General features: G+C 46.5%; 1 protein-coding gene across 5 annotated transcripts in view; it reads left to right on the forward strand.

Annotated features, from left to right (window-relative positions):
* Positions 1-27,973, forward strand: part of LOC103170739 (tip elongation aberrant protein 3-like) — a 39,650-nt gene that overhangs the window by 8,453 nt on the left and 3,224 nt on the right. The window contains exons 3-8 of one of the 5 annotated variants that reach the window (XM_039913436.1): positions 12,624-12,746; positions 19,590-19,831; positions 21,226-21,305; positions 25,096-25,174; positions 26,751-26,794; positions 27,320-27,440. In XM_039913436.1, the coding sequence (XP_039769370.1) occupies positions 19,669-19,831; positions 21,226-21,305; positions 25,096-25,174; positions 26,751-26,794; positions 27,320-27,440 (487 nt within the window). In that variant the 5' untranslated portion in view covers positions 12,624-12,746; positions 19,590-19,668. Of the gene's footprint in view, positions 1-12,623; positions 12,747-19,589; positions 19,832-20,725; positions 20,868-21,225; positions 21,306-25,095; positions 25,175-26,750; positions 26,795-27,319; positions 27,441-27,590; positions 27,808-27,973 lie in introns of those variants that run through there. The other 4 variants (XM_039913433.1, XM_039913435.1, XM_039913438.1 and 1 more) reach the window with 4 other exon arrangements.

Below are 27,973 nucleotides of genomic sequence, written 5' to 3' on the forward strand. Positions count from 1 at the left end.
GCTGTCTAATTTTGGAGAAGCAGCATGGAGTAGTGGTGAAAACATGGGCCTGGGAGTCAGAAGGTCATAGGTTCTAATCCTGACTCTGCCACTTGTCTGCTGTGTGACCTTGGGCAAGTCACTTAGCTTCTCTGTGCCTCAGCAACTTTATCTGTAAAATGGGGATTGTGACTGTGAGTCCTGCATGGGGCAGGGACTGTGTCCAACCCGATTTGTTTGTAGCCACCCCAGTTCTTAGTACAGTGGTTGGCACATAATAAGCACTTAACAAATGCCATTATTATTACTAGAGGATCTGGAAAGGGGAAGGGGCAGAGGAGCCTTCAGAGGCCACATTGATGCCCATTTACTAATCCTGTGGGAGCTGTGGTTGAAAGAGGTTGGAGAGAGGGTAGTAGCAGCAATCTCTGATCCTTCATCCTATGTATCTGTCACACTCACTGAATCGTACTTTCCAAGCACTTAGTACAGTGCTCTGCACACAGTAAGAGCTCAATAAATAAGATTGAATGACACCCAGGTCCTGTATTTTCCAGACTAGCCCTGAAAAGTAGAGTAGTCTAGTGGAAAGAGAGTAAGCCTGAGAATCAGAGGACCTGGTTCTAATCCTAACAATCCCACATGGCTGCTGTGTGACCTCAGGCCAGTCATTTAACTTCTCTGTGCCTCAGTTTCCTTATCTGTCAAATGGTGATTTAATACCTGCTCCCCTCCCTATTAAGCTGTGAACCCTATTAAGCTATGGGACAGGGGCTATATCAGGTCAACTTTCTAGGGGTAAAACAGTGCTTCCCCAAACTTCCATGATCATCACTGCCATCACCATATCCAGTTTTAAAGAGGTTCTTTCATTCATTCATTCAGTTGTATTTATTGAGCACTTACTGTGTGCAAAGCCTTGTACTAAGTGTTTGGGAGAGTACAGTATAACAATAAACAGACATATTCCTTGCCCACAACAAGCTTACAGTCTAGCGGTAGAAGGAGACGTGGTTCTTGCCATCAAGAAATAGAAGTGGCGGGAAGGGGAACCTTAGAAAGTTTTCTAACAGAAACCACAGTGTTGTGATTTCTCTCCACTTGCATCCAGTGCTCAGGCAAGTCTTGAAATGGAGTCTGCTTTGTGGTCACAGCTCACTGAGGTCGGAGTCTGGCTCAGGCCTGGCCCTCAGGAGGTGTGCTGGGCTGCCCGCAGCTGACCCATTTGGATTCTCCTGTTGGGATAGGGGTGGAAGCAGTGCTTAGCATAGTGCTCTGCACACAGGCTTGGCCCTCAGGAGCTGTGCTGGGCTGCCCGCAGCTGACTCGTTTGGATTCTCCTGTTGGGACAGGGGTGGAAGCAGTGCTTAGTACAGTGCTCTGCACACAGTAAGCGCTCAATAAATACAATTGACTGACTGACCGACCATTAACCTGGAATTGCTCCCCGCCAAAATGAAAAATTGGGCCCAGGCTGTGGACTACAGGTGCCCTCTGCTTTTTCATGGACAGAGTGTGCAGGAGATTCCCTCCGTGACATTCACACTTGTAGGTAGTCTCACGGTCAGCAGCATCACCCTCCAACTGAAGCATTTACCCGTGGGCCTCCACGGCAGCCTTCCTGGACACCGCTCCCGAAAGGGTTCCTTAAACTCTTTCCAGTTTGCCCGGGCTGCTACTCATGCTGAGATTCTAACCCCGTTTATGCCTGAGTTTCCTTCTGTGGAGATGAAGCCATTGCCTTCACCCCCAGCTGTGGGCTGGAATCCCAGTCTTGCCCAGGCTTCTGGCAAGACTGAGAGCTTCCAAACTGGGCTGAAGAGAGTCCTCAAGTCAGGCCATTTTGTCATTAGGCATTTATTTATTTATATCCATCCTCAGCAAAAGGATACATTGGTACCTTTAGGTTTATCTCCGCTCCCCCTGCCCCACTTAGAGTGTAAACTCCTTGTGGGCAGGGAACATGTCTTGTGTTTCTATTGTTTTTTTGAAACACGAGGTTCAGTGTGTTCCATTCAGCAGGTGCTTAATAAATGCCATTGTTATTACTGCTACTATTACTGATGCTGCTCTTCCCCCCCGCCCCCAGCCCCACAGCACTTATGTACATATCTGAAATTTTATTTATTAGTATTGATGATCCAGCGCTTAGAACAGTGCTTCGCACATAGTAAGCGCTTAACAAATGCCATCACTTTTATTATTGATGTCTGTCTCCCCACCTCTATACTGCAAGCTCATTATAGGCAGGGAATGCCACTCTTTATTGTTGTGTTGTACTTTCCCAAGCACTCAGTACAGTGCCCTGTACCCAGTAAGTGCTCAATAACTACAATTGAATGAATGATAGCTCTCCAGAGGCTGCTAGGCTTCTTGGCCACACCATATCCTTCTCACTCCTCCCACCTCTCCTTAAAAAGCCCACCCCCTTTTTTGCCCATGCACTTAAAAATAAATGTTCAATCGAGCAGTGGTATTTATTTGGTGCTTAAGTGGTGCAGAGCACTGTACTGAGTGCTTGGGAGAGTACAATACAGAACAGTAAGTACAATAAGGCTAGCGGTGGGAGATAGACATTAAAAGTAATTACAGGTAAGTTAAGCAACTGAACATAAGGGTATGTACAAAAGTACTGTTGGGTGGGGATGGAAGGAGGTATCTAAGTGCATGGGGTAGATGTCAGGGAGAGATTAAGGGGTGGAGGGAAGAGAATTTAGTTCAGGAAGGCTTGCTGAAAGAGATATGATTTTAGGAGGGCTTCGAAGATGAGGAGAGTGCTGTTGGATGGGTAGTAGGGAGGGAGGAAGGGGTGGACAGTGTCAGAGACGAGAAGAAGGGACAGTGAGTAGCTTGGTATTAAAGGAGTGAAGTGTGTGGGCTGGATTGTAGTGGGATAGGAGTGAGGATAAATGAGTGGGAGAAAGTGGATGGAGTGCCTCAAATCAATCAATCAGGGGTATTTAAGTGAGTGCTTACTGTGTGCAGAGCATGGTACTAAGCTTTTGAGAGAGGGTAGTACAACAGAAGTGGTAGATATGTCCCCTGTCCACAAGGAGCTTACAATGTAGAGCAGGAGACAGATGTTAAAGGAAATTACAGATAGGTATATAAGTGCTGTGGGACTGAAGGTGGGGTGAATATAAAGTATTTAAAAGATAGAGATCCAAAGACATAGAGATCCAAAGACACAGACAACAGAAGGAAGAGACAGTAGGGGAAATGAGGACTCAATCGGGGAAGGCCTCTTGGAGGAGATGTGCTTTTAGTAAGGCTTTGAAGGTAGGGAGAGTGGTGGTCTGTCATCTTCATCCCCTTGATTCTATTTACTGCTATTGTTCTTGTCTGTCCTTCTCCCCGATTAGACTGTAAGCCCGTCAAAGGGCAGGGACTGTCTCTATCTGTTACCGATTTGTAAATTCCAAGTGCTTAGTACAGTGCTCTGCACATAGTAAGCGCTCAATAAATACTATTGAATGAATGAATGAATGAATGAATATGAAGTGGGAAGGAGTTCCAGGCCGGAAGGAGGACGTGGGCAAGGGGTTGGTGGAGATTAGACGAGATCAAGGTACAGTGAGTAGACTGGCTTTGGAGGAGTGGAGTTTGGGAACTGGGTTATAGAAGGAAATCAACAAGGTAAGGTAGGAGGGGGAGAGCTGATCGATTGAATGCTTTGTCAAATCTGATGATTAGGAGTTTGAGTCTGATAGTGAGGAGTTTCTAAGTGTGGCGGAAATGGCTGGGCAACCATTGGCAGGCCTTAAGGAGGTGGGAGACATGCACCGAATGATTCTTTAGAAAGATGATCCGGACAGCAGAGTGAAGTGTGGACTGGGGAGTCTGGAGGCAGAGAGGTTATCTAGGAGGTCAAGATGGGGTATGACAAGTGCTTGCCCTTGTGTGGTAGCAGTCTGGATGGAGAAGAAGAATCAAAATCTGGAGATGCTGTGGTGATGGAATCGACACGATTTAGTGACTAATGAATAAGCAAGTTGTCCTTCTCCCCCGCTAGGCCATAAATTCAATTTGGGCAGGGGAACACGTCTGCTAATTCTGTTGTATTATATTTTCCCAAATGCTTAGTACGGTGCTGTGCACACAGGGAATGCTCAAATACAGTCGATTGATTGAAGGAGAGCGACTAGTCAAAGAGAGGGCCAAGGATAAGGATAAGGCCGAGAAACGGGAGGATGGTGGCGTCTGTCAGAATTGATGAGAAAGTCGTCAGGAGGAGAAGGTTGGAGTGGGAAGATGCGAAGTTCAGTTTTGGATGTAAGCTTGAGGTGTCGGCGGGGGCATCCAAGGTAGAGATGTCCTGAAGCCAGGAGGAAATCATTCAGTGGTATTTCTTGAGCGCTTACTCTGGGCAGAGCACTCTACTAAGTGCTTGGGAGAGTGCAGGATAGCAGAGTTGGTAGATACATTCACTGCTTACACTCTAGAGGGGGAAATGTGTGATTAGAGAGAAGAGGACAGGTCCCAGGCTGGTCTGAGCAGGATACAGGTAGGGTCGGGCATGGGCTGGGGTGGACTGAGATGGGGAAATTGCGCTCCAGGGTTTCAATCCATTCAAAGCTGTAGGCAGAAGCGACTTCAAGCAGTTTAGGGGACACTGATGATTAGGGCAGATAGTGGCCCCTCTGGACCTCAGGAGAAGCAAGGGCAGGAGCAGGTGAGAAGAATGACCTGAGGCACTCTGAAGGATGTCTTTGCCCTGCTGAATACCTCCCTGCCAGCAGAAGGAGAAAGGGCAGACTTCAAGCGAAACCTTGAGATTGCCAGGCTGCAGGGTCTGAAGAGGGTTGGTCTATGAGATTGTTTTCCAGAAGCATTTGATTTATCTTTATTCATATTATGACTCTCCCCACCTTCAAAGCTTTATTGAAGGCCCATCTCCTCCAAGAGGCCTTCCCTGACTAAGCCCTCCTTTTCTCTTCTCCCACTCCCTTTTGTGTCCCCCTGACTTGCTCCCTTCATTCATTCCCTCTCCCGGCCCCATATTAATGCCTGCCTCCCCCTCTAGGCAGTAAGCTCACTATGGTCAGGGAATGTGTCTGCTATTAGAGAAGCAACGTGGCTCAGTGAAAAGAGCACGGGCTTGGGTGTCAGAGGGCATGGGTTTGAATCCCGGCTCTGCTACTTGTCAGCTGTGTGACTGTGGGCAAGTCACTTAACTTCTCTGTGCTTCAGTTATCTCATCTGTAAAATGGGCATTAAGACTGTGAGCCTCATGAGGGACAACCTGATTACCCTGCATCTACCCCAGTGCTTAGAACAATGCTCTGCACATAGTAAGCGCTTTACAAATAACAATGTTATTATTATTATTATATTGTTGTATTGTACTCTCCCAAGTGCTTAGTACAGTGTTCTGCACACAATAAAAGCTCAAAAAATACAATTGACAGACTGGCTGACTCTCCCCCCTCTAGACTGTAAACTCATTGTGGGCAGGAAACGTGTCTGCTTATTCTCTTGTACTGTACTCCCCCAAGCATTTAGAATGGTACTCTGTACATAGTAAGCGCTCAATAAATGCCATTGATTGACTGATCGAGCCTCAAGTGGATCATATTAAACAATCTAAAGAGAAGTTTGGGTGAGGCTGTAGCACTGTAAGGACACAGGCAGATAGAGGCACTGCCACTGTGATGTCTAATTGCTCAGACTCAAAGACAGGGATAATTCCATTGGTCCAAGCCCCCTCCACTTGATCCTACAATGGGGAAGTTAGGTTGGCACAAATCCACAAGAGGGGCAAGACTGGGGCAAGCAAGCTTGTTGTGGGCAGGGCATGTGTCTGTTTGTGGTCATACTATACTCTCCCCAGCACTTAATACAGTGCTTTGCACACAAGAAGCACTCAATAAATACGACTGCATGAATGAATGAAGAAACCTCTTTTCTCAAGGGCATCCCTCTGAACCAGTTTTCTCACTCCCACTAGGGGAAAGGGACATTAGATCATGAGCCCTTCGAGGGACAGCTGCGCTTATATATTCCTGCCCAGCACTTAGTACAGTGCTCAGCACCCACTAAGTACTTTGCTACTACCACCACTCAGGAAGCAAGGGGTAGTCGTTCCGTAAATGTGCTTAGTAGGATTGATGTCACTGCCTTTGGCAGAGGTCTGCCTGGAAAAATATAGACCGCTCTGCTCTGGAGGGCTAAAAGTAGTGACCCGATAATGATTCTGATCTCTCCAGGTCCTGAAATTCTTGGTTAGTTTTGCTATTTGAGAAGCTTGACCGCAGTGCTCCATCACATAAAAATAATAATAATGGTATTTGTTAAGCACTTACTGTGTGCCAAGCACTGTTCTAAGCACTGGGGTAGATACAAGGTAATCAGGTTGTCCCACGTGGGACTCACAGTCTTAATCCTCATTTTACAGATGAGGTAACTGAAGCACAGAGAAGTGAAGTGACTTGCCCAAAGTCACACAGCTGACAAGTGGCGCAGCTGGAATTAGAACCCATGACCTCTGACTCCCAAACCCATGCTTTTTCCACTAGGCTACGCTGCTGCCTTTCTGGTGCTAGTCAATTACTCTGCATCACGGACTTCTCCCTACGAGGAGTAGTGTGGCTCAGTGGAAAGAGCCCAGGCTTGGGAGTCAGAGGTCAGGGTTCTCCTCCCGTCTGCCCTGTGACGTTGAGCAAGTCACTTAACTTCTCTGTGCCTCAGTTACCTCATCTGTAAAATGGAGATTAAGACTGTGAGTCCCACGTGGGACAACTTGATTACCTTGTATCAACCCCAGTGCTTAGAACAGTGCTTGGCACATAGTAAGCCCTTAACAAATACCAACATCATCATTAATATTATTATTATTATTAATAATAATGATGGACCCTTTATCCAGTCACTAGCAAATGGGATTGAGTGCCACATTGGCAGTTTTGAACTGGATTTGCCAAAGAAGCACCCCAAAACAGTGCTTAGTGTAATAATAATAATAATGTTGGTATTTGTTAAGCGCTTACTATGTGCAGAGCACTGTTCTAAGCGCTGGGGTAGATACAGGGTAATCAGGTTGTCCCACGTGAGGCTCACAGTCTTCATCCCCATTTTACAGATGAGGGAACTGAGGCACAGAGAAGTGAGGTGACTTTCCCACAGTCACACAGCTGGCAGGTGGTGGAGCCGGGATTCGAACCCATGACCTCCGACTCCCAAACCCGTGCTCTTTGCACTGAGCCATGCTGCTTCTCTGAAGTGCCTGGCACATAATGAGCGCTCAACAGATACCATTAAAACAAGAAATAGTTGCATATTTTCCTTAAGCAGCTGTTCTGCAGCATGACTCTGCTCAGCTCGGAAACAAAATGAACTTTTGATCCAGATGAGACTGGGCTTTGTCTGTGGACTTGTTGATGAGAGCCTCTATGCTTCTTCCTGGAGAGTTTGTGGGATATGCAGGGGGTGTGGGCTTTTTTGTGGTTCCTATGCATCCAACCACAAATCTTATTTCCCAATGATAAACATTTTGTCGTTTAACCTGCTTGTGGTAAATAACCCCAGAATAACACCAAGAGAGTGGAAGAATGGATCCCTTTCTTTCTCTGGATTTCACATTTTATGGTTGGGCAAGGCCCTACCCTTGGCTCTGGGACTCACTCACTCCCATGTCAGTAACTATTCCAACATCAGAAGACCAAACCTTGAAGAATGAAGGGGAGGAGCAGAGTGACACAGGGACAGCTCAGCATTAGGCCTGAGAGGGTTGACTAGTTATTTATCTCTTCCTCCCCGCAACAAACATGCATCCCAAAATCGCCGAAGCCCAGGGGGTTTCAAACCAGTAGTTTTCAGGAGAAAGCGAAGTTCCAGTATATTGGAACTGGAATCTGCTTGTATTTAATAATAATATAATGTTGGTATTTGTTAAGCGCTTACTATGTGCCAAGCACTGTTTTAAGCACTGGGGTAGACACAGGGGAATCAGGTTGTCCCATGTGGGGCTCACAGTCTTAATCCCCATTTTACAGATGAGGTAACTGAGGCACCAAGAAGTGACTTGCCCAAAGTCACACAGCTGACAAGTGGCCGAGCCGGGATTCGAACCCATGACCTCTGACTTCAAAGCCCATGTTCTTTCCACTGAGCCACACTGTTTCTCTGCTCTTAGTGGTTCCTCCCTCAGAGATTCTGAGCCTTTTTCTTGTTATTAGTCCTACATAGCCCAACATTGTAGGTGAATAGGATAGCTCAATTGCAGTACCGTTTGCTTGCGTCTCAATAATAATAATAATAGTAATAATAATGGTGCTTGTTAGGTGCATACTATGTGCCAAGCGCAGTTCTAAGCACCAGGGTAGAAACAGTTTAATCAGGTTGGACACAGTCCCTGTCCCCCTTGGGGCCCCCACTCTTAATCCCCATTTTATAGATGAGGTAACTGAGGCCCGTAAAAGTTAAGTGACTTGTCCAAGGTCACACAGCAGACATATGGTGGAGCCGGGATTAAAACCCAGGTTCTTCTGATTCCCAGGCCCGTGCTCTGTCCACTAAGCCATGCTGCTTTTTAGCCTGAGATTGAGGAGTGTGGCCTAATGGAAAGAGCATGAGCCTGAGAGTCAGAGGACCTTCTTCTAATCCCAGCTCCATCGTGTTTGTTTTTTGGTGGTACTAGTTAAGTGCTTAGTATGTGTCAAGCACTCTTCTAAGCACTGGGGTAGGTACAAGTCAGCTAGGTCAGACACAGTCCCCGTCCCTCATGGGGTTCACAGTCTCAAGTGGGAGGGAGACCATGTAAGACCATGTACCTGCTGTGTGTCCTTGGGCAAGTCACTTAACTTCTCTGTGCCTCAGTTTTCTCACCTGTAAAATAGGGATTCAATACATGTTCTCCCTCCTATTTAGATTGTGAGCTCCATGTGGGACAGGGACTGTGTCTAACCTGATTTTATCTTGTATCTTCTCCAGCGTTTAGAACAATGCTTGACAGTAAGTATGTAACAAATATTACAATTATTATAATTAGTAATTAAAATTAATAATTGTATTTAAACACCTAGTATATAATAAAATTAGTAATAAGGAGTTTATTGAGCACTAGCTGAGTGCAATGTACTGAACTAAATGCTTCGGAAAATACAACAGAAGCAAAACATACTGAGTGAAGCGGGGAAAGACAGGAGGTTGGGAGATCAGAAAGGATTCAATTGATTGAATATGAGATTTTTAAAAAATGAAAGGATTAGAGGATAAGTCTACAATTGCAGGCCTCTGAGACAGGGAAAATGGTGGTGGTAACAGAGAGGGAAAGTCAGGAGGGAAGATGAGCTTCTCTGGGTAAAGAACATTGATTAGCAAAGGAAGAACCCAATGCAGTCCGTCTTTGAGGAATTTATAATCAGTCTAATGGGAGAAACGGATACACAACCCCACAGACACAAATGAAGATACCTCACTAGCACAATTCTTTGCTTTCGGAAGGTGCTGAATAAATATAATTGATGATGGCGATGGTGAGGCAAATAAAAAGACACCCCAAACTAGAAATGACAAACATAAAAATTCCATTGAGGTAGGGATTTACTGAAGATAGATTGAATTAATGTGGGAAGACCTCATGAATTTTTAGTGGATATTTTAAAGAGAAAAAGGTTGGCAAAGAGGAGCGAGGGGGCCATTCCAGGAGTATTTTGTGAATCATACACCACTCTTCTTACATGTTCATTTTGTTCTTACTAACATTGTAATCTGTTGATGCTTCTCTTGATAGCTCCTTTTAATTTTTCTCTGTTTCCCGCTTCAGTGTTTTGGGTGTATTTCCTCTCCTTCCCAGTAATGTTCATTCGCTCTGTAGTGTAGCTCTTAAGTGTGTATTTGTTCATAATTTAGGCATGTATTTGATCGTTAACTTTTATCTTTCTATTTGTCTTCTTCCATCTTTTACGCATTTGGTGACCTGTGACTACTTTTCTTTCTCCTCTTAGAGTGTAAACCCTTTTTGGGCAATCTATTTGTTTATTATTTTTTAAATAAGGAAGAAAACTTGTCTGCTAGGCTGGAGTTAAACCTGTTTGGAAAGTCAAGGACAAGGTCTAGCTAACTGGATCTCCCTGTATGCTTTCTTTCTGACTGGCCTAAGGAAAAGGGATTTGACATTCAAAGGGGTAATCAATTAATCAATCAATGGTATTTATGGAGCACTTACTATATGCAGAGCACTATACTAAGTGCTTGGGAGAGTTACAACAGCGGAATTAGCAACATAAATTAGAAACAACACAAAGTGTATTATCGCACATTCAGATTCTGGTGCACAAGCTTTTTTAGTGCATAAGTCCTTATGCAACCACTTCCAGTTTAAATCAATCAATTAATCAATCATTCATTTATTCATTCAGTCATATTTATTGTGCACATACTGTGTGCAGAGCCCCTTGTGGGACAGGAACTGTGTCCAACCTGAGTATCTTGTATCTACTCCAGCGCTTAGAACAGTGCTTGTCACATAGTCAGTGCTTAGCAGATACCATCATTATTATTAATATTAATTATTATTATTATGGACATCCAGATCCAGCACGTATTTGATTGTCTGTCGCCCCCTCTTAGACTGGAAGCTCCTTGTGGACATGGAATGTGTCTACCAACTCTGTTGTATTGTACTCTCCCAAGTGCTTAGTACAGTGCTCTACACACTGTAGAGTCTCATTAAATGCCATTGATTGATTGATGCAGGGTGTAAGTATCTGGAGTGAAATTGCCTTTTACCCACAACTCTCAGCTGGGGTGTTCCAGAATTGCCTTCTCATCAGCAGATGGTAGATTAATATCTTGACCCTCCTCCTCCTCCGTGTTCTAGGGCAAAGGGTAAGAAGTAAGTACCTTCAATATTTGTTGTGTCTTAATTGTCGGAATGAACTGGAATTCAATTTTTTTTTTTTTGGAGATAACTCTTACGTGTTCCTTTTAGCTGATTTTTTTTGAAGAGCATTTCAAAATTTTATATATACTGGGGTGGAATAAATGATCGCTTCTGGATTTTTCCTTGACTTTATGAGGGAGGTAGCTTTTGGTATCCAGGCAACTCAGGGAAAGGTGAGGTGGACATAGGCCTTAAAGGCAGGAATATGTGACTTTCGTATTTTTCCCCAAGCTCCTGGGAAAGTCATTTGAGTTTTTAGCATCTCGGCCTTTTCCTCTGTTAAATGTAGTAGTAGAAATAGTAAGGATTGAGGGCCTACCACTGCAGTGCACCATGAAGAGAAGCAGCCGAGGCCTCATGGAAAGAGCATGGACCATTCTGAAGGATCTGGGTTCTAATCCAGCCTCTGCAGGCTCATTTCTCTGCCTCAGTTATCTCATCTTAAGACTGAGTGCCCACATGACACATGGACTGGGTCCAGTCTTATTATCTTGTATGTACCCCAGTGCTTAGTACAGTGCCTGACATATAATAAGTGCTTAATAAAAACCATAACCCCCCCCCCCCACCTGATTAGCTTTTTTCTCTACTTCAGCATTCATTCATTCAATTTGATCGAATTTATTGAGCATTTACTGTGTGCAGAACACTGTACTAAGCATTTGGGAAAGTACATTACAAGAATAAACAGTGACATTCCCTGCCCACAGTGAGCTCACAGTCTGGGAAGGGAGACAGACATCAATTCAAATAAATAAAATTACAGATGTGTATATAAGTGTTGTGGGGCTGGAAGGGAGGAAGAGCAAAGGGAGCAAGTCAGGGCAGCGCAGAAGGGAGTAGGATATGAGAAAAAGTGGGGCCAGTCTGGGAAGGCCTCTTGGAGGAGATGTGCCTTCAATAAGACTTTGAAGAGGGGGGAGATTAATTGTCTGTTGGATTCGAGGAGGGAGGACGTTCCTGGCCAGAGGGGTCAGCAGCACGATAGACACGATTGAGGCACAGTGAGAAAGAAGGTTAGCACTAGAAGAGCAAAGTGTGTAAGCTGGACTGTAGGAGGAGAAAAGCAAAGTGAGGTAAGAGGAGGCAAGGTGATGGTGTGCCTTAAAGCAGACGATGAGGAGTTTTTGTTAGATATGTAGGCAGATGGGCAACCGCTGGAGGTTTTTGAGGAATGGGGTGACATGTCCTGAAACTTTCTTTAGAAAAATGATCCGGGCAGCAGAGTGAAGTGTGGACTGGAGAGGGGAGAGACAGGTGGCTGGGAGGTCAGCAAGGAGGCTGATGCAGTTATGCAGGCAGGTTAGGATGAGTGATTGGATTGACGTGGTAGCAGTTTGGATGGAGAGGAAAGGGCGGATTTTAACCATGTTGTGAAGGTGGGACCGACAGGATTTGGTGGCAGTTTGAATATGTGGGTTGAATGAGAGAGAGGAGTCAAGGATAATGCCAAGGTTATGGGCTTGGGAGACAGGAAGGATGGTGGTCCCGTCTACAATGAAGGGAAAGTGATGAGGAAGATAGGTTTGGGTGGGAAGATAAGGAGCTCTGTTTTGGACATGTTTGAAATGATGGGAGAATATCCAAGTGGAGATTTCTTATAGGCAGGAGGAGAGTGAGAATGGAAGGAGGGAAAGTGATCAGGGCTGGAGATGTAGATTTATTAACAAGTATTAGCAAGTATTAAATACTTGTCTATAATTGTTAGTAACTCTGTGTGCACAGCAATTCAGTTAGTCATCCTAACACCCCCTTTTTCCAGAGAGTGAAACTGAGGCTCAGGTTTCTCCTTGAGCAAGTCAGTCATACAGCAGACACTTGAAGACTTTCCAGTTTCGACACTCGAGTCACCGAAAATCCTGGATTAAGAAGGTGACTGTCAAAGGTAGGCTTTGCCACACAATGGGTGCTTTTGGGCACAAGAGATTTGGTAAGAGAAAGTGGAGGGCTCAGCGCAGCCCATCATCGCCAATGCCAAATCAAAACAAACCAAACAAAGCCTAGGGTCCTCTGACACTAGGACATTCCTCTCCCCTCTTAACCATTGCTTTCCAAGCAGCTCTTACCCAAATGGCATAAGGAGCCAGAAAAAGGGCCTGACTGAATAAAAATAATAATAATAATGATGGTATTTTTTAGGTGCCTACTATGTGCCAAGCACTGTTCTAAGCACTGGGGTAGATACAAGGGGCTCACGGCTTAATCCCCATTTTACAGATGAGGTAACAGAGGCAGAGAAGTTAAGTGACTTGCCCAAAGTCACAAAGCTGACAAGTGGTGGAGCCGGGATTATTAATAATAATAATAATAATAATGATTATTATTATTATTATTATAATGTTGGTATTTGTTAAGTGCAAACAAGTGTTCTAAGTGCTGGGGTAGATACAAGGGAATCAGGTTGTCCCTCGTAGGACTCTCCGTCTTTATCCCCATTTTACAGATGAGGTAACAGGAGCACAGAGAAGTGAAGTGACTTGCCCAAGGTCACACAGCTGACAGGCGGTGGAGCCGGAATTAGAACTCATGACCACTGACTCCCCAGCCTGTGCTCTTTCCACTAAGCCACGCTGCAGAATCTATGACCTCTAACTCCCAAGCCCGGGCTCTTTCCACTAAGCCATGCTGCTTCTCCATGAATCTTGAGTCTTTGTGGAATCTTGAATCTTCATGGTTCAAGCATACAACTGATTCCCTGGCAAAAATACATTCATGGAGCCAATCTCATCTTTGAACCAGAGGACAATACTGTGAAGTAATGACCTCTGATCTAATTCATGCATTGAGTCTTAATTTTTGAGCGCTTACTGTGTGCAGAGCACTTTACTAAGCGCTTAGCATGGAGAAGCAGCATGGCCCAGCTGAAAGAGCATGGGCTTGGGAATCAGGAGGACCTGGGTTCTGATGCTGGCTCCACCACTTGTCTGTTGTGTGACCTTGGACAGGTCTCTTAACTTCTCTGTGCCTGAGTGTCTTCTTCAAATGCCGAGTTTTTTCCAACCCATAGTGACTCCATGTACACACTCTTTGCAGAACATCCCATCTTCTGTCATAAAGTCGTTCTGGTATGTGTATCCATAAAATTTTCTTGGTAAAGTTATGGAAGTGGTTTACCATTGTCTTCTTCCACGCAGTAAAAACTTGAGTCTCTGCCCTTGTCTTTGATCAATGTTTTGATCACTTGATCATCCGCCTTTGACTCTTTCCCTTGGCGCTGCTGCCTAGCACAGGTGAATCGACTTTGACGCTTCAATTTAGTCCTTACCATTATAGATAGTCCTAAATCGTGGCTCAGTGGAAAGAGCCTGGGCTTGAGTCAGGGGTCATGGGTTCTAATCCCAGCTCTGCCACCTGTCAGCTGTGTGACTTTGGGCAAGTCACTTAACTTCTCGGTGCCTCGATGACCTCATCTGTAAAATGGGGATTAAGACTGTGAGCCTCATGTGGGACAACCTGATTACCCTCTATCTACCCCAGCGCTTAGAACAGTGCTCGGCACATAGTAAGTGCTTAACAAATGCCAACAATATTATTATTATATGGCACAGCTCTAAGCTTCATCAGCATATGCAAACTCTCCTGCCACAATAGTCGATTCATAGAAGAGGTGCCTCAGTTACCTCATTTGTAAAATAGGGATTAAGATTATGTGACTCACATGGGATATGGATTGTGTCCAACCCGATTACTTTGTATCTACCCCAGCACTTAGTTCAGTTCCTGGCTTGTAATAAGCACATAACAAATGCCATGAAAAAAATGACCTTAAAATTCATCCCACTGTCCATTTAGTGTCTCTTTTTTTAAGTAGAGTTGTAGGACCCACCAAAGACATTCCCATGGTCACATTCTGAGGAAGAGAACCTGCTGTGATTTAGGGTATTCCTTCCCAGCACTTAGAGCAGTTTTGGGCACACAATATGGGTTTAATAAATATGACTACTATTTTGGAAGGAAAAGAACAGGGTTTCAGAATCAGTTGAGCACCTAACATCCAACTCTCAAAAGATAAGATCCTGCTGCTGGGACCAATGTTTACCTAATGGACTTCTTATACAGAATGAAAAGAGAAGGATTTCTACAGCTCAAAGCCACTGAAAGAGATTATCAAGGGATTTGGTGAACATCTTGGGAAAGACGAGAACACTCACTTTCTCGAGAAATTTAGAGAGCGGTCCTCTTCCAGAAGGTGACTCTCTAAACTCCTCTTCTGGCTCCAGTATATCTGATGAATATTCCAAAGGGTGAAACTTGAGAGGCTCCTGGTTTTTGGGATAGGATAAAAGTGCAAAGGGCCCTTTCCTTTGTATCATGCTCCCTTTGTAAAGAATGGGTTGGCAGCCAATGAGAGAAAAAGAGAATTACCATAGCAGGAAGCATTTATTTGATATATCTAGCCTCAAGTAGACTATATTAATCTAAAGAGGAGTTTGGGTGAGTCTGGAGAACGGTAATGACACAGGCAGATAAAGGAACTGACACTGTGATGCCTAATTCTTTGAACTCAAAGAAATGGATAATTCCACTGCTCCAAACTCTCTCCATTTAAGGCTACAGGGGGAAGTCAGCGTGGCAAGGGATTGAGGGGGAGGTTTTAATTGCCTAATTTAAGTTGGGGCAAGAAACCTCTTCTACCCAGGGCATCCCTCAGAACCTGTTTTCTACTCCCCCTACCAAAATGGGGTGTTTGATTCTGAGCCCCTCGAAGGACAACTCCACTTGTATACTCTTTCCCAGTGCTTAGGGCCATTCTCTCCACATAGTAAGTGCTTAATAAATACTGTTTGCGGACCTAGGAACAGGGTGGCCCTACAAAATTGATCATTTCTTGCCGACACTTGTATTTGGAACTCTTGTGCCATTACCCTCTCCAAGAGAAAGAGATGAGTGCCTTGCCTTCTAAGGTTATCTCTGGGCAAGGCTCCAATTCCTGCCCAGAGATCTGGGAACTGATTGGTGTCCACTTGGAGGAGTAGGTTAAACAGGGTCACTAGGTCCGTGCACCCAGATCTGAGAATAATAATAATAATAATGATGGCATTTGTTAAGCGCCACTTTGTGCCAAGCACTGTTCTAAGCTCTGGGGGGATACAAGGTAATCAGATTGTCCCATGTGGTGCTCACAGTCTTAATCCCCATTTGACAGATGAGGTAACTGAGGCCCAGAGAAGTGAAGTGACTTGCCCAAAGTCACACAGCTGACAAGTGGCAGAGCCAGGATTAGAACCCATGACCTCTGACTCCCAAGCCCAGGCTCTTTTCAACAGAGCCATGCTGCTTCTCATGAGAACAGAGAGCGACGGTCTGTGGCTACAAGCTTGGAAGAGCCTTTGTCCAGGAGGTGGCCACCCTTCTTACACAGCCAAATTAAAACAATCAGTGGTATTTATTGAATCATATTTATTCAGCGCTTACAGTGTGCAGAGCACTGTACTAAGTGCTTGGGAAAGTACAATGGAACAATAAACAGTGGCATTCCCTGCCCACAACGAGCTTACAGTCTAGAGGACTATTGGGCACTACAGTCTATTGAGCACTTGCTGTGGGCAGAGCACTGTGCTCACACTTAGGAGAGTACAATAGAACAGAGTTAATAGACACATTCCCAGCCCACAGGAGCTTGGGGCATAGAGCTTTGGGGCTCGGCATTATTATTAGTATGGTAGCATTTCTTAAGTGCTTACTATGTGCCAGGCACCATTTTTAAGCCTTGGATGGATGATAATTATGGTATTTGTTAAGCGCTTACTGGGTGCAAGGCACTGTACTGAGAACCGGAGTAGAACAGGCAAATAAGGTTGGTCACGGTCCCTGTCCTGCAATGGGCTCACAGTCGTAATCCCCATTTTACAACTGAGGTAACTGAGGCCCAGAGAAGTGAAGTGGCTCGCCCAAGATCACACAGCAGACAGATGGCGGAACCAGGATTAAAAAACCAGGTCCTTCTGACTCCCAGACCCGTGCTCTATCCACTAGGCCAGGCTGTACTCCAATTTTTTTTTTTTTTGGAGGTGGGTGGGTGAGGAGGGGTCCTCTTTTTTGGGACCTGTGTCTGGTACCTGGCTGACGCAGGGGGGAGGCAAAGGCTACCTGATATCTTTGGCTGTCACTGTTTTAGCTGAATGCAGCGCCAGCTGAGGGAAGGATGGATCGGTATGTGGAATGTCAGTGTTGACCTGACCAGGTCATGCAGTTTGGTTCCTCAGACCCAGGCTTGAGAGAGACTCTGTTCTAATCCTTCCACAGAACTGGACAAGTTTCCACTATTCTCATTTCTGAGACATCTCCTTTTAAAAGAGGATTCACTGAAGAACTCAAAGCGCTTTTCAGGTTGCATCACCAGTGCTTTCTTTTGTGCCAAGTATGTTATTGTATTTGTTAAGCACTTAACTGTGTGCCAGGAATTGTGCTGAGATAGATGCAAGATTACCATGTTGGACACAGTCCAGTTCCCACATGCGGCTCACAGTCTTAATCCCCATTTTTCAGATGAGGTAACTGAGGCCCAGAGAAAAGAAGTGACATGTCCAAGGTCACACAGCAGACAAGGGGTGGAGCTGGGATTAGAACCCAGGTCCTTCCGACTTCCAGACCCATGCTCTTATCCAGTTGGCCACAAAGTAATGTGACCTAGGGGAAAGACCCCGGGCCTGTCAGCCATCTCTCTGATCTCCCTTCCTCCTGTCTCTCCCCACTCCAGTCTATTCTTCATTCCGCTGCCCGGCTTATCTTCATGCAGAAGCGCTCTGGGCACGTCACTCCCCTTCTTAAAAACCTCCAGTGGTTGCCTATCGACCTCCGCACGAAACAAAAACTCCTCACTCTGGGCTTCAAGGCTCTCCATCACCTTGCCCCTTCCTACCTCCTACCTCAGCTCCCTTCTCTCTTTCCACTGCCCACCCCGCATGCTCCGCTTCTCTGCCGCCCACCTCCTCACCGTCCCCCATTCACACTTATCCCGCTGTTGACCTCTGGGCCACGTCCTCCCGCTATCCTGGAATGCCCTCCCTCCTCACCTCCGCCAAACTAACTCTCTTCCCCTCTTCAAAGCCCTACTGAGAGCTCACCTCCTCCAAGAGGCCTTCCCACACTGAGCTCCCCCCTCTTTTCCCTCTACTCCCCCTCCGCCCTCTGCTCCTCCCCCTTCCCCCTTCACCTCCCCTCAGCTAAGCCCCCTTTCCCTCTGCTCCTCCCCCTCTCCCTCCCCCTCCCCTCAGCACTGTGTTTATTTGTATAGATTTTTATTACCCTATTTATTTTGCTAATGAGGTGTACATCCTCTTGATTCTATTTATCATGATTATGTTGTGTTGTTTTTGTCCGTCTCCCTCGTTTAGACTGTGAGCCTGTTATTGGGTAGGGATTGTCTCTGTTGCCGAACTGTACATTCCAAGCGCTTAGTACAGTGCCCTACACATAGTAGAAGCAGCGTGGCTCAGTGGAAAGAGCACGGGCTTTGGAGTCAGAGGTCATGGGTTCGAATCCTGGCTTGGCCACTTGTCAGCTTTGTGACTTTGGGCAAGTCATTTAACTTCTCAGTGCCTCAGTTACCTCATCTGTAAAATGGGGATGAAGACTGTGAGCCCCACATGGGACAACCTGATTCCCCCGTGTCTATCCCAGCGCTTAGAACAGTGCTCGGCACATATTAAGCGCTTAACAAATACCAACATTATTATAGTAGGCGCTCAGTAAATACTATTGAATGAATGAATGAATGAATGAATCAGAGAACCTGGGTTCTAATCCTAGCAAGGCTACTTGCTTGCTGTGTGACTTTGGGCAAGTCATTTAACTTCTCTGGGCCTGTTTCTTCATCGGTAAAATGAGAATTAAATACCTGTTCTCCCTCCCTTGAAGCCCTATTTGACGCAGGGTCTGTGTCTGATGTACTTGTTTTGTATCTACCTTAGCACTTAGTAATAATGATAATAATAATAATAATGGTATTTGTTAAGCACTTACTCTGTGCCAGGCACTGTTCTAAGTGCTGGGGTAGATATAAGATAATCAGGGTGTCCCATGTGCAGCTCACAATCAAAATCACGGCGAAGCAGCTTAGCTCAGTGGAAAGAGCCCGGGCTTGGGAGTCAGAGGTCATGGGTTCTAATCCCGGCTCCACCACTTGTCAGCTGTGTGACTTTGGACAAGTCACTTCACTTCTCTATGCCTCAGTTCCCTCATCTGTCAAATGGGGATAAACACTGTGAGCCTCGCATGGGACAACCTGATCACCTTGTATCCACCCCAGTGCTTAGAACAGTGCTTTGCACATAGTAAGCGCTTAACAAATACCATTATTATTATGATCCCCATTTTACAGATGAGGTAACTGAGGCACAGAGAAGTTAAGTGACTTGCCCCAAGTCACACAGCTGATACGTGGCGGAGTCAAGAGTTAGAACCTCTGACTCCCAAACCTGGGATCTTTCCACTAAGTCACACTGCTTCTCTAGTACAGTGTCTGGTACTAAGCCCCAGAGGAGTGAAGCATTTACTCAGGGTGCACAGCCTGTGGTAGATGAGATACTCACAACCTGGTACTTCTGAGCCATTCCCAAATGTTAGTCTGAACGTCCGTTCGTGACCTGATCTTAGACATTGAATTGGCATTGCATTTGGCATCTGGTAGTGCCTCTCTGTGACTCAACCTTGTGCGTATTTGTATCATTTGCTCCAGCTCTTTAATGCTAAAGCTGTCTTTCTGGCCTCCACCTCAATGCTGTAGCGTTTCCGGTATCCCCCCGTGGTGTGCCAGCGACTTTCTTCAGCCAAAGAGTGGCCATAGTGAGAGCCCGCGCTGCCATATGGCAACAGAGCTAGGCGGGGGCTCCTGGGAGCCTCTGCCGCAGAGTCAGCCCTGCCCCTGCGATCGCTTCAAACATGCCTGCTGCCTCTGGGGAGGCTTCGTCTACCTCCACGGGGGACGGCGGAACTGCAGCCTGAGTGACTTCTGGCGCTACAGCCCAGGTAACCCATCCTCCGTCTGGTCCTCCCCGTCTGCGCCCACCCTGCCATTGCTCCCTCAGGCTGTTGGAGTCGGAGCCACGGATGAAACAAAGTGGAAGTGTCCCTCCACCCCCTTGTCATAGTCCTTTTTTTTTAATGTGGTATTTGTTAAGCACCTGCTAGGTGCCAGGCACTGTACTGAGCGCTGGAGTAGATACAGAGTCAACAGGTCGAACACAGTCCGTGTCCCACAGGAGGTTCACAGTCGTAACCCCCATTTTGCAGATGAGGGAACTGACACACATATAAGTTAAATGACTTGTCCAAGGTCCCACAGCAGACAAGTGGCGGGGCTGGTGTGAGAACCGAGGTCCTTCTGTCTCCCAGGCCTGTGCTCTATCCACTAGGTCTTTCTGCTTCCTAGAAAGAGTCCAAGCAAATGGGATCAATCAGTCAGTGGTATTCATTGAGCACTTACCATATACAGAGCATTGTAGTAAGAGCCTGGGAGCTGAGGCCCGCGAGAGGCACTCAGCAGTGTGGCTCAGTGGAAAGAGCCTGGGCTTCGGAGCTAGGGGTCATGGGTTCTACTCCCGGCTCTACCACTTGTCAGTGTGTGACTGTGGGCAAGTCACTTAACTTCTCTGTGCCTGTTACCTCATCTGTAAAATGGGGATTAACTGTGAGCCTCACGTGGGACAACCTGATTACCCTGTATCTACTCCAGCGCTTAGAACAGTGCTCTGCACATAGTAAGCGCTTAACAAATACCAACATTATAATCTTAATACTTGGTTGCTTCCCCTACCTATGATTGATTTTAACATCTGCCTCCCTGCTAGAGTGTAAGATCCATTCGGGCAAGGATCGTGTCTACCAAAGCTATTGTGCTCTCCCAAGCACTTAATACAGTGCTCTACACATAGTAAGAGATAAATAAATACCTTTTTTTAAAAATTGTTCTGTGTCAAATTCCAGGGGCTCACACCCCCTACAGAAAGATGTACTGGATGGAGGTTCCTTTCAGGCCTCTGGTTTTTTGCGGTGAAATGGGAAGGTAAGTACAGACACTCCAAAAATCAGTGCCGCAGGCCCAGGTTGCTTGCCACTTCTCCCAGTCTTTGGAGCATCCACTTCTCTTCAAATGGCCACTGGACTTCTCCCGGGAAGCCAGCCTCTGGAATCAGTGGGGGTGAGGGTGGTAAAAGCTTTCAGGGAGCCGAGGTCCAGTGTGGCCTGAACAGAAACCGGTGCCAAGAGAGAGGGTGGAGTGTCTCTGAAATGGTTCTCCTACTGGGTTTTATCGTATCTTGGGGGTCATGGCCTGGGCCCATCCCTCCGGCAGCTGTCTGGTGACGGCTTTAGATCTGCACTGGGTCTCTGCTTTCTGACTTCACCTTCTTTTGCCTCCCTAGAGAGGAATGCATGGGAGATATTGGACTGTTCGGGAAGAGCCCCAGAAGAACTAGAAGAACATTCAATGGTGGCATATCGGGTCAGTTAATAATAACAATAATAATAATTAATCATAATAATCAAATACTATGTGCCAAGCACTGTTTTAAGCACGGGTAGATACCAGTTACTCAGGCTGGACACAGCCCCTGTGCCACATGGAGCTTACACTCTTATCTCCATTTTACAGATGAGGTAAGTGAAGGCCAGAGAAGTTAAGAGACTTGCCCAAGGTCACACAACAGACATGTAGTGAAGCCAGAATTAGAACCTAGGCCCTCTTAACTCCCAGGCCCCTGCTCTGTCCACTAAGCCATGCTGCTTCTCGGGGGTCTTAAATAGGGTCTTTTATTCATTCATCCAATAGTATTTATTGAGCGCTTACTATGTGCAGAGCACTGTACTAAGCACTTGGAATGTACAGTTCGGCAACGGATAGAGACAATCCCTGCCCAAAGACTGGGCTCACAGTCTTTTAGGACCGGGGGTAGCAGGTAGCCCAGGACCTTGCCGAATGGTACAGTCATTCATTCATTCAATAGTATTTATTGAGCGCTTACTATGTGCAGAGCACTGTACTAAGCGCTTGGGATGAACAAGTCGGCAACAGATAGAGACAGTCCCTGCCGTTTGACGGGCTTACAGTCTAATCGGGGGAGACGGACAGACAAGAACAATGGCACTAAACAGCGTCAAGGGGAAGAACATCTCGTAAAAACCGATGGCAACTAAATAGAATCAAGGCGATGTACAATTCATTAACAAAATAAATAGGGTAACGAAAATATATACAGTCGAGCGGACGGGTACAGTGCTGTGGGGATGGGAAGGGAGAGGTGGAGGAGCAGAGGGAAAAGGGGAAAATGAGGCTTTAGCTGCGGAGAGGTAAAGGGGGGATGGCAGAGGGAGTAGAGGGGGAAGAGGAGCTCAGTCTGGGAAGGCCTCTTGGAGGAGGTGATTTTTAAGTAAGGTTTTGAAGAGGGAAAGAGAATCAGTTTGGCGGAGGTGAGGAGGGAGGGCGTTCCAGGACCGCGGGAGGACGTGACCCGGGGGTCGACGGCGGGATAGGCGAGACCGAGGGACGGCGAGGAGGTGGGCGGCAGAGGAGCGGAGCGTGCGGGGTGGGCGGTAGAAAGAGAGAAGGGAGGAGAGGTAGGAAGGGGCAAGGTGATGGAGAGCCTTGAAGCCTAGAGTGAGGAGTTTTTGTTTGGAGCGGAGGTCGATAGGCAACCACTGGAGTTGTTTAAGAAGGGGAGTGACATGCCCAGATCGTTTCTGCAGGAAGATGAGCCGGGCAGCGGAGTGAAGAATAGACCGGAGCGGGGCGAGAGAGGAGGAAGGGAGGTCAGAGAGAAGGCTGACACAGTAGTCTAGCCGGGATATAACGAGAGCCCGTAATAGTAACGCATATCATCTATTGAAAAGCATCTTCCCAGGACTCCTCCACCTGTCACGCTTTCTTGCTCTTTCTTTTCCGTGGGGATTAAGACGGTTAACTTCCCTCTAAAAATGATGGTATTTGTTAAGTGCTTACTATGTGATAAGCACTGTTCTAAACACTGGGAAAGAGACAAGTTAATCAGGTCCAGACCTAATCCCTGCCCCATTTGGGGTTCACAGTCTAAGTAGGAGGGAGAACAGGTATTTCATCTCCATTTTACAGTTGAGGAAACTGAAGCGACAGAGCAGTGAGGTGACTTGCCCAAGGTCACATAGCAGACATGTGACGGAGCTGGAATTAGAACCCAGGTCCCCTGACTCCCACTAGGTTGTGCTCTTTCCACTAGGCTGTGCCACATCTCTCGAACGTAAGCTCCTGGACAGGGAATGTGTCCCCCAACTGTTATGTGGTACTTTCCCAAGCACTTAGTACAGTGCTGTCTGTACAGTAAGCGCTCAGTAAATACCAGTAATTGATCAATTGTTAACCCAGAACTCCACTGAGGAAGTTTTAAACCTGAAAAGTACTTCCTGACTGCTCAGATGATTGGAAACAGTACCAAACTCATTCTTTCTTTAATATAAACCCATTTTAAGTTGTGTGCTACTTGGTGAACAAGGCGGGCAACTGGCTTGCATCCTCTCCCTAAACTTGAAGGCAATTCAATTAGCCTCCTCATTTCTAGACTAAAAATGTACTAGTCTGTAACCTTCTCTTTGTAAGACTAGTCCTTTAATAATTTTCATTTCATGGCCCAAACGTTGTAAGGAAGCACATAAACATGGATCATTTCCAAGAGTAAATAAATATCTTTGTTCAAGAAGTCCCCATGGGGAATCATTCCACTCTGCACTCCATTCCCAGGGCATGCTGTTGGGGCGGTTGATTATAAGTGGAGAAATGCAGGTAAACCACAGCCTGGTAAGCAGGAAGAGAGGAGAAAATGCCTCCCGACCTGGCCCTCTAAAGCATCTGCCTTCAGAAAATGGCCAGTGGGAATGAGGGGAGTTGCCCCTTGGGTGTGGGCCCAGGTGACGTGACATTGCTGGTGCCCAAGTGAGAGCTCATGTTTGGGGTGGGGCATGTCATTAAAGAAATTCCTTCCTCTGCCCTGCGCGATAGCATCACCCTTGCACTTGGATTTGCATAGTTATTCCCCAGCCCCCTCAGCCCCAGAGCACTTATGTACATATCCACGATTATTTATATTAATTTCTGCCTCCTCTTCTAGACCGTAAGCTCCGTGGGAGCAGGAAATGTGTCTACCAAGTTCGTTGTATCAATCAATTGTATTTATTGAGTGCTCTACTGTGTATTGTACTGTCGCAAGCACTTAATAGAGTGCTCTGCACACAGTAAATGCTCAAATATGATGGATTGATTGATTGAAGCAGAAGCCCCCACTTCACTCTGCTGCTCGGATTATCTTTCTAGAGAAACGTTTAGGGCATGTCACCCCCTTCCTCAAAAATCTCCCGTGGTTGCTTATCAACCTCCGTATCAAAAAAAACCTCACTATTGGCTTCAAAGCTCTCCATCACCTTGTCCCTTCTTACCTCACCTCCCTTCTCTCCTAGATCCCAGCCCGCACACTCCAATCCCCTGATGCTAACCTTCTCACTGTGCCTCGATCTCACCTGTCCCGCTGTCGTCCCTGGACCACATCCTACCTCTGGCATGGAACGCCCTCCCTCCACAAGTCAGCCAAACAATCACTCTTTCCCTCTTCAAAGCCCTACTGAAGGCTCACCTCCTCCAGGAGGCCTTCCCAGACTAAGCCCCCTTTGCCTCAGCTCCCCGCATTCTGTGTCACCTTGACTTGCTCTGTTTGCTCTTCCCCCTCCTCCCCGCCCCACAGCACTTAGGTATATATCTATAATTCCATTTATTTATATTGATGCCTATTTACTTGTTTTGATGTCTGTCTTCCCCCCCTAGATTGTAAGCCTGGTGTGGGCAGGGATTGTCCCTCTTTATTACTTTCCAAGCACTTAGTACACTCAATAAACACAATTGAATGAATTGAATAAAAGTCCTGGGCCCTCTAAGGCCTTGTAGACTTCCAGCCTCCTGCCTCTCAACCTTCATCAGACCCCAGGCTGGCCACAAAGAATGATGCCCTAGGCCTGAACCAGGAGAAGCATCGGAGACCATTATAATGTAGTTGTGTTGTTTGAGTGCCCGGGTTCTTCCCCAACCATATGAGATTTGTTGGTTTGTGGTTCTGCCTTAGGCACGAGACCTACTCCCTGGCAGTTGTGTGGCCTAGATTGTGCTGCCTTCCTCGCTCCCGGGAGAAGCCCCGTTCGGAAAGCGTAACGTTGGAGCTGGAACTAGTGAGCTGATTGCTCTCTTCCTCTATTGATATCCCCACTGTATGTCTTTGCAGGGCACCATCTATGTGTTTGGTGGCATGGTGGAGTCAGCTTTCAGCCAAAGGAAAACCCCCCTCTGGATGTACGAAATAGGTATGTTGTGAGTCTGGCACGACTAGGTGAAGCTACTGCCTGGAAACTGACTTGATCTGTGGGCAAAGCATAGCTGGGCTGGCAGCCTTGGGAGCCGAGAAAGGAAGGACGGGAGTCAGACGAGATCCGGATTGATCCTGTGGCTAGACCTACTTCAGAGTCTACCTCATTTCTAAGAATATTATAAATGGAAGTTCATTGTGGGCAAGGAACGGGTCCACCAGCTCTGTTGTATTGTACTCTCCCAAGCACCTAGTACAGTGCTCCGCACCCAGTCAGTGCTTAGTAAATACCCTTGATGACGATGTTGGTGATATAAACAATTTAGCTACAATTCAACTCACCCCAAATTTCATTTGAAGCAAGATGGAGGAGAGTCAGGAGCAACCCTCTCTTGTTCTGTGAAAGTAAAGCAAGTTGGGGCAACCAGTCCTGTGGACTGGGAACCCTGGGAAGGGACAGAATGGAGGGGATTGGACAGGAAACAAGGAACAACTCCCCTTGAAATAACTGAATTTGGATTAAGAAGTGATGTGTAGTGAGTGTGAATACAGAAATTGCAAAGAGAATCCCAATACACACTGTGTTTAAAAATTCATTTCCTCTTCCTTTAATTGTTCGACGAACGCTTCTCCGTCCGCAGACCGTTGAAGCGGTTTTCTTGAGATCTGGCCCAGGGACAATTCCCTGGCATGGAGTTACAAACCAGAATAAAGTGTACTGAGAACTGTTTATCTTTGCTGTCAAAAGATTATCACCGTGCTTGATTTTATCACTCCCTAAACTGCTCCCTTTAGAAGGCGAATGAACTTTCCACAAGGCCGCCGGGGGAAATACACAATTAAGAGGTCCCATCGGGTCCCTTGCTAACCTAAGAGTAAACTCTCCTCCGTAGGGGGAGCAGACTCTTTCCCTCTGCTCCTCCTCCCTTCCCCATTCCCCACCTCCCGCCCTCTGCTCTTCCCCTTTCCCCTCCCCTCAGCACCGTGCATATTTGTATATATTATTACTCTATTTATTTAGTTAATGATGACTTTATTCATCTTGATGATGTCTGCGCCAGACTGTTTTGTTTTGTTCTGTTTTGCTCTGCTGTCTGTCCCCCCGGTTTAGACCGTGAACCCGTCATTGGGCAGGGATTGTCTCTATCTGTTGCCGAATTGTACATTCCAAGCACTTGGTACAGTGCTCTGCACATAGTAAGCGCTCAATCAAGATCAAGGGCTTGGGAGTCAGAGGTCGTGGGTTCTAGTCCCGACGCTGCCACTTGTCTGCTGTGTGACCTCGGGCAAGTCACTTAACTTCTCTGGGCCTCAGTTACCTCATCTGTAAAAATGGGGATTAAAAAATGTGAGCCCCACGTAGGACAATCTGATTACCCTGTATCTACCCCAGCGCGTAGCACAGTGCTCTGCACATAGTAAGCGCGTAAAAAATACCATTATTATTATTGTTATTATTATTATTACTATTGAATGAATGAATCTAGGGAGCAGATGATTTACAGCCATTCGAAGAGGAGCAGCACCCCCTTGTGGTTTTAAAGATAAATTTTGTGGTCATTCCATCTCCACAGATGCTTCAAGATGGACTGAATGGCAGAAGCCAGGATCAGCGCAGGTAAGGAATGGTCTGCTCCGAGAGGTACTCTGTATTTTTATGGTACGAAGAACGCTTCGGGAGTAGATACTGTTGGAGTGTTTCTTGCCCATTAACATTGCTTCCTCATTGTTCCCTAAGGGCTCTTTGGGGCTGGATGGGATTCTGGGGAAGGCCAACCTGAGGAAAGCTCTGCTCTCAGTGCCCCAGAAACTCCACCCCGCCCTCACACGAAGAATCCAGCTCTGAGAATGGGAAGGGGGGTTCCTCCCTGTGGTATCCGTTTAACTCTTAACCTTCATCACTGAGATTACCCCGTAATTAACGTCACCAATTTAGTGTAGAGTTTAATCCCCAGAACTGTCCTCTTGGGGCAGAGACAGGATGAAATTCCCTTACCTAACTCTCTCACGATATCCCTCAGAGCAGGGTGATGCATTTGCTGGAGAGAGGTGCAGGGAAGCCTGCCTTGACCGTTCCAGTTTGAGGGAATTCACCATTCCGAGAAAGCGACTGAAATTATCATGCCCTTTCCTTTCTGCTCAGAGCACCAGCCCAGCTAACAGGAAAGGTCACAGTGCTGTAGTGTATGCTGCCCACATGTATGTCTATGGAGGGTTCTTTGACATCAAAGGGACATCCCAGGAGTTCTGGGCATTCCAGTTTGGTAAGTGCAAGCCTAGAGCTTAGGAACCAGCCATTTGGAAAGGAGGAGCAGAAACCCCCAGGCTCCAAAAGCACCTCCTGGAAACTGTCGCCTCCTTACTTGGTCTCTCTGCCTCCAGCTTTTCCCGCTTTCGGTCTTTCCTGTTTTCAGTGGGACACATCAGGAACACATCGCTCCCCTCCTCAAACATCTCCTTGGCTTCCTGCTGCGCCTCGTACCAAACAAAACCTTCCGATTCTCACCTTCCAGCTTCTCCATCAGCAGGCTGCCTCCTACTCTGCCTGCTCTCTTCTGCTGCTGCAGCCTGCCCAAGCTCTTCATACTTCACTTCCTTGTTCCCAAGGAGACAGAAGAGCTCCCCTAAAAAGTCAGTAGCTCCTCCAGGAAGCAATCCCTAATTCTCCACTTGCCCATGAATTCGCCAACCACCTCAAGCACTCTTAAATGTTTCCATATTCACTTCTGTCTTATTTTTAATCTAGCCTCTCTCCCTAAACTCTGGTTATTTTATGTTCTGCGGGGCAGGGATCACA

Source organism: Ornithorhynchus anatinus, chromosome 1 (genome assembly GCF_004115215.2).
Source record: "Ornithorhynchus anatinus isolate Pmale09 chromosome 1, mOrnAna1.pri.v4, whole genome shotgun sequence".
Classification (NCBI taxonomy): Eukaryota; Metazoa; Chordata; class Mammalia; order Monotremata; family Ornithorhynchidae; genus Ornithorhynchus; species Ornithorhynchus anatinus.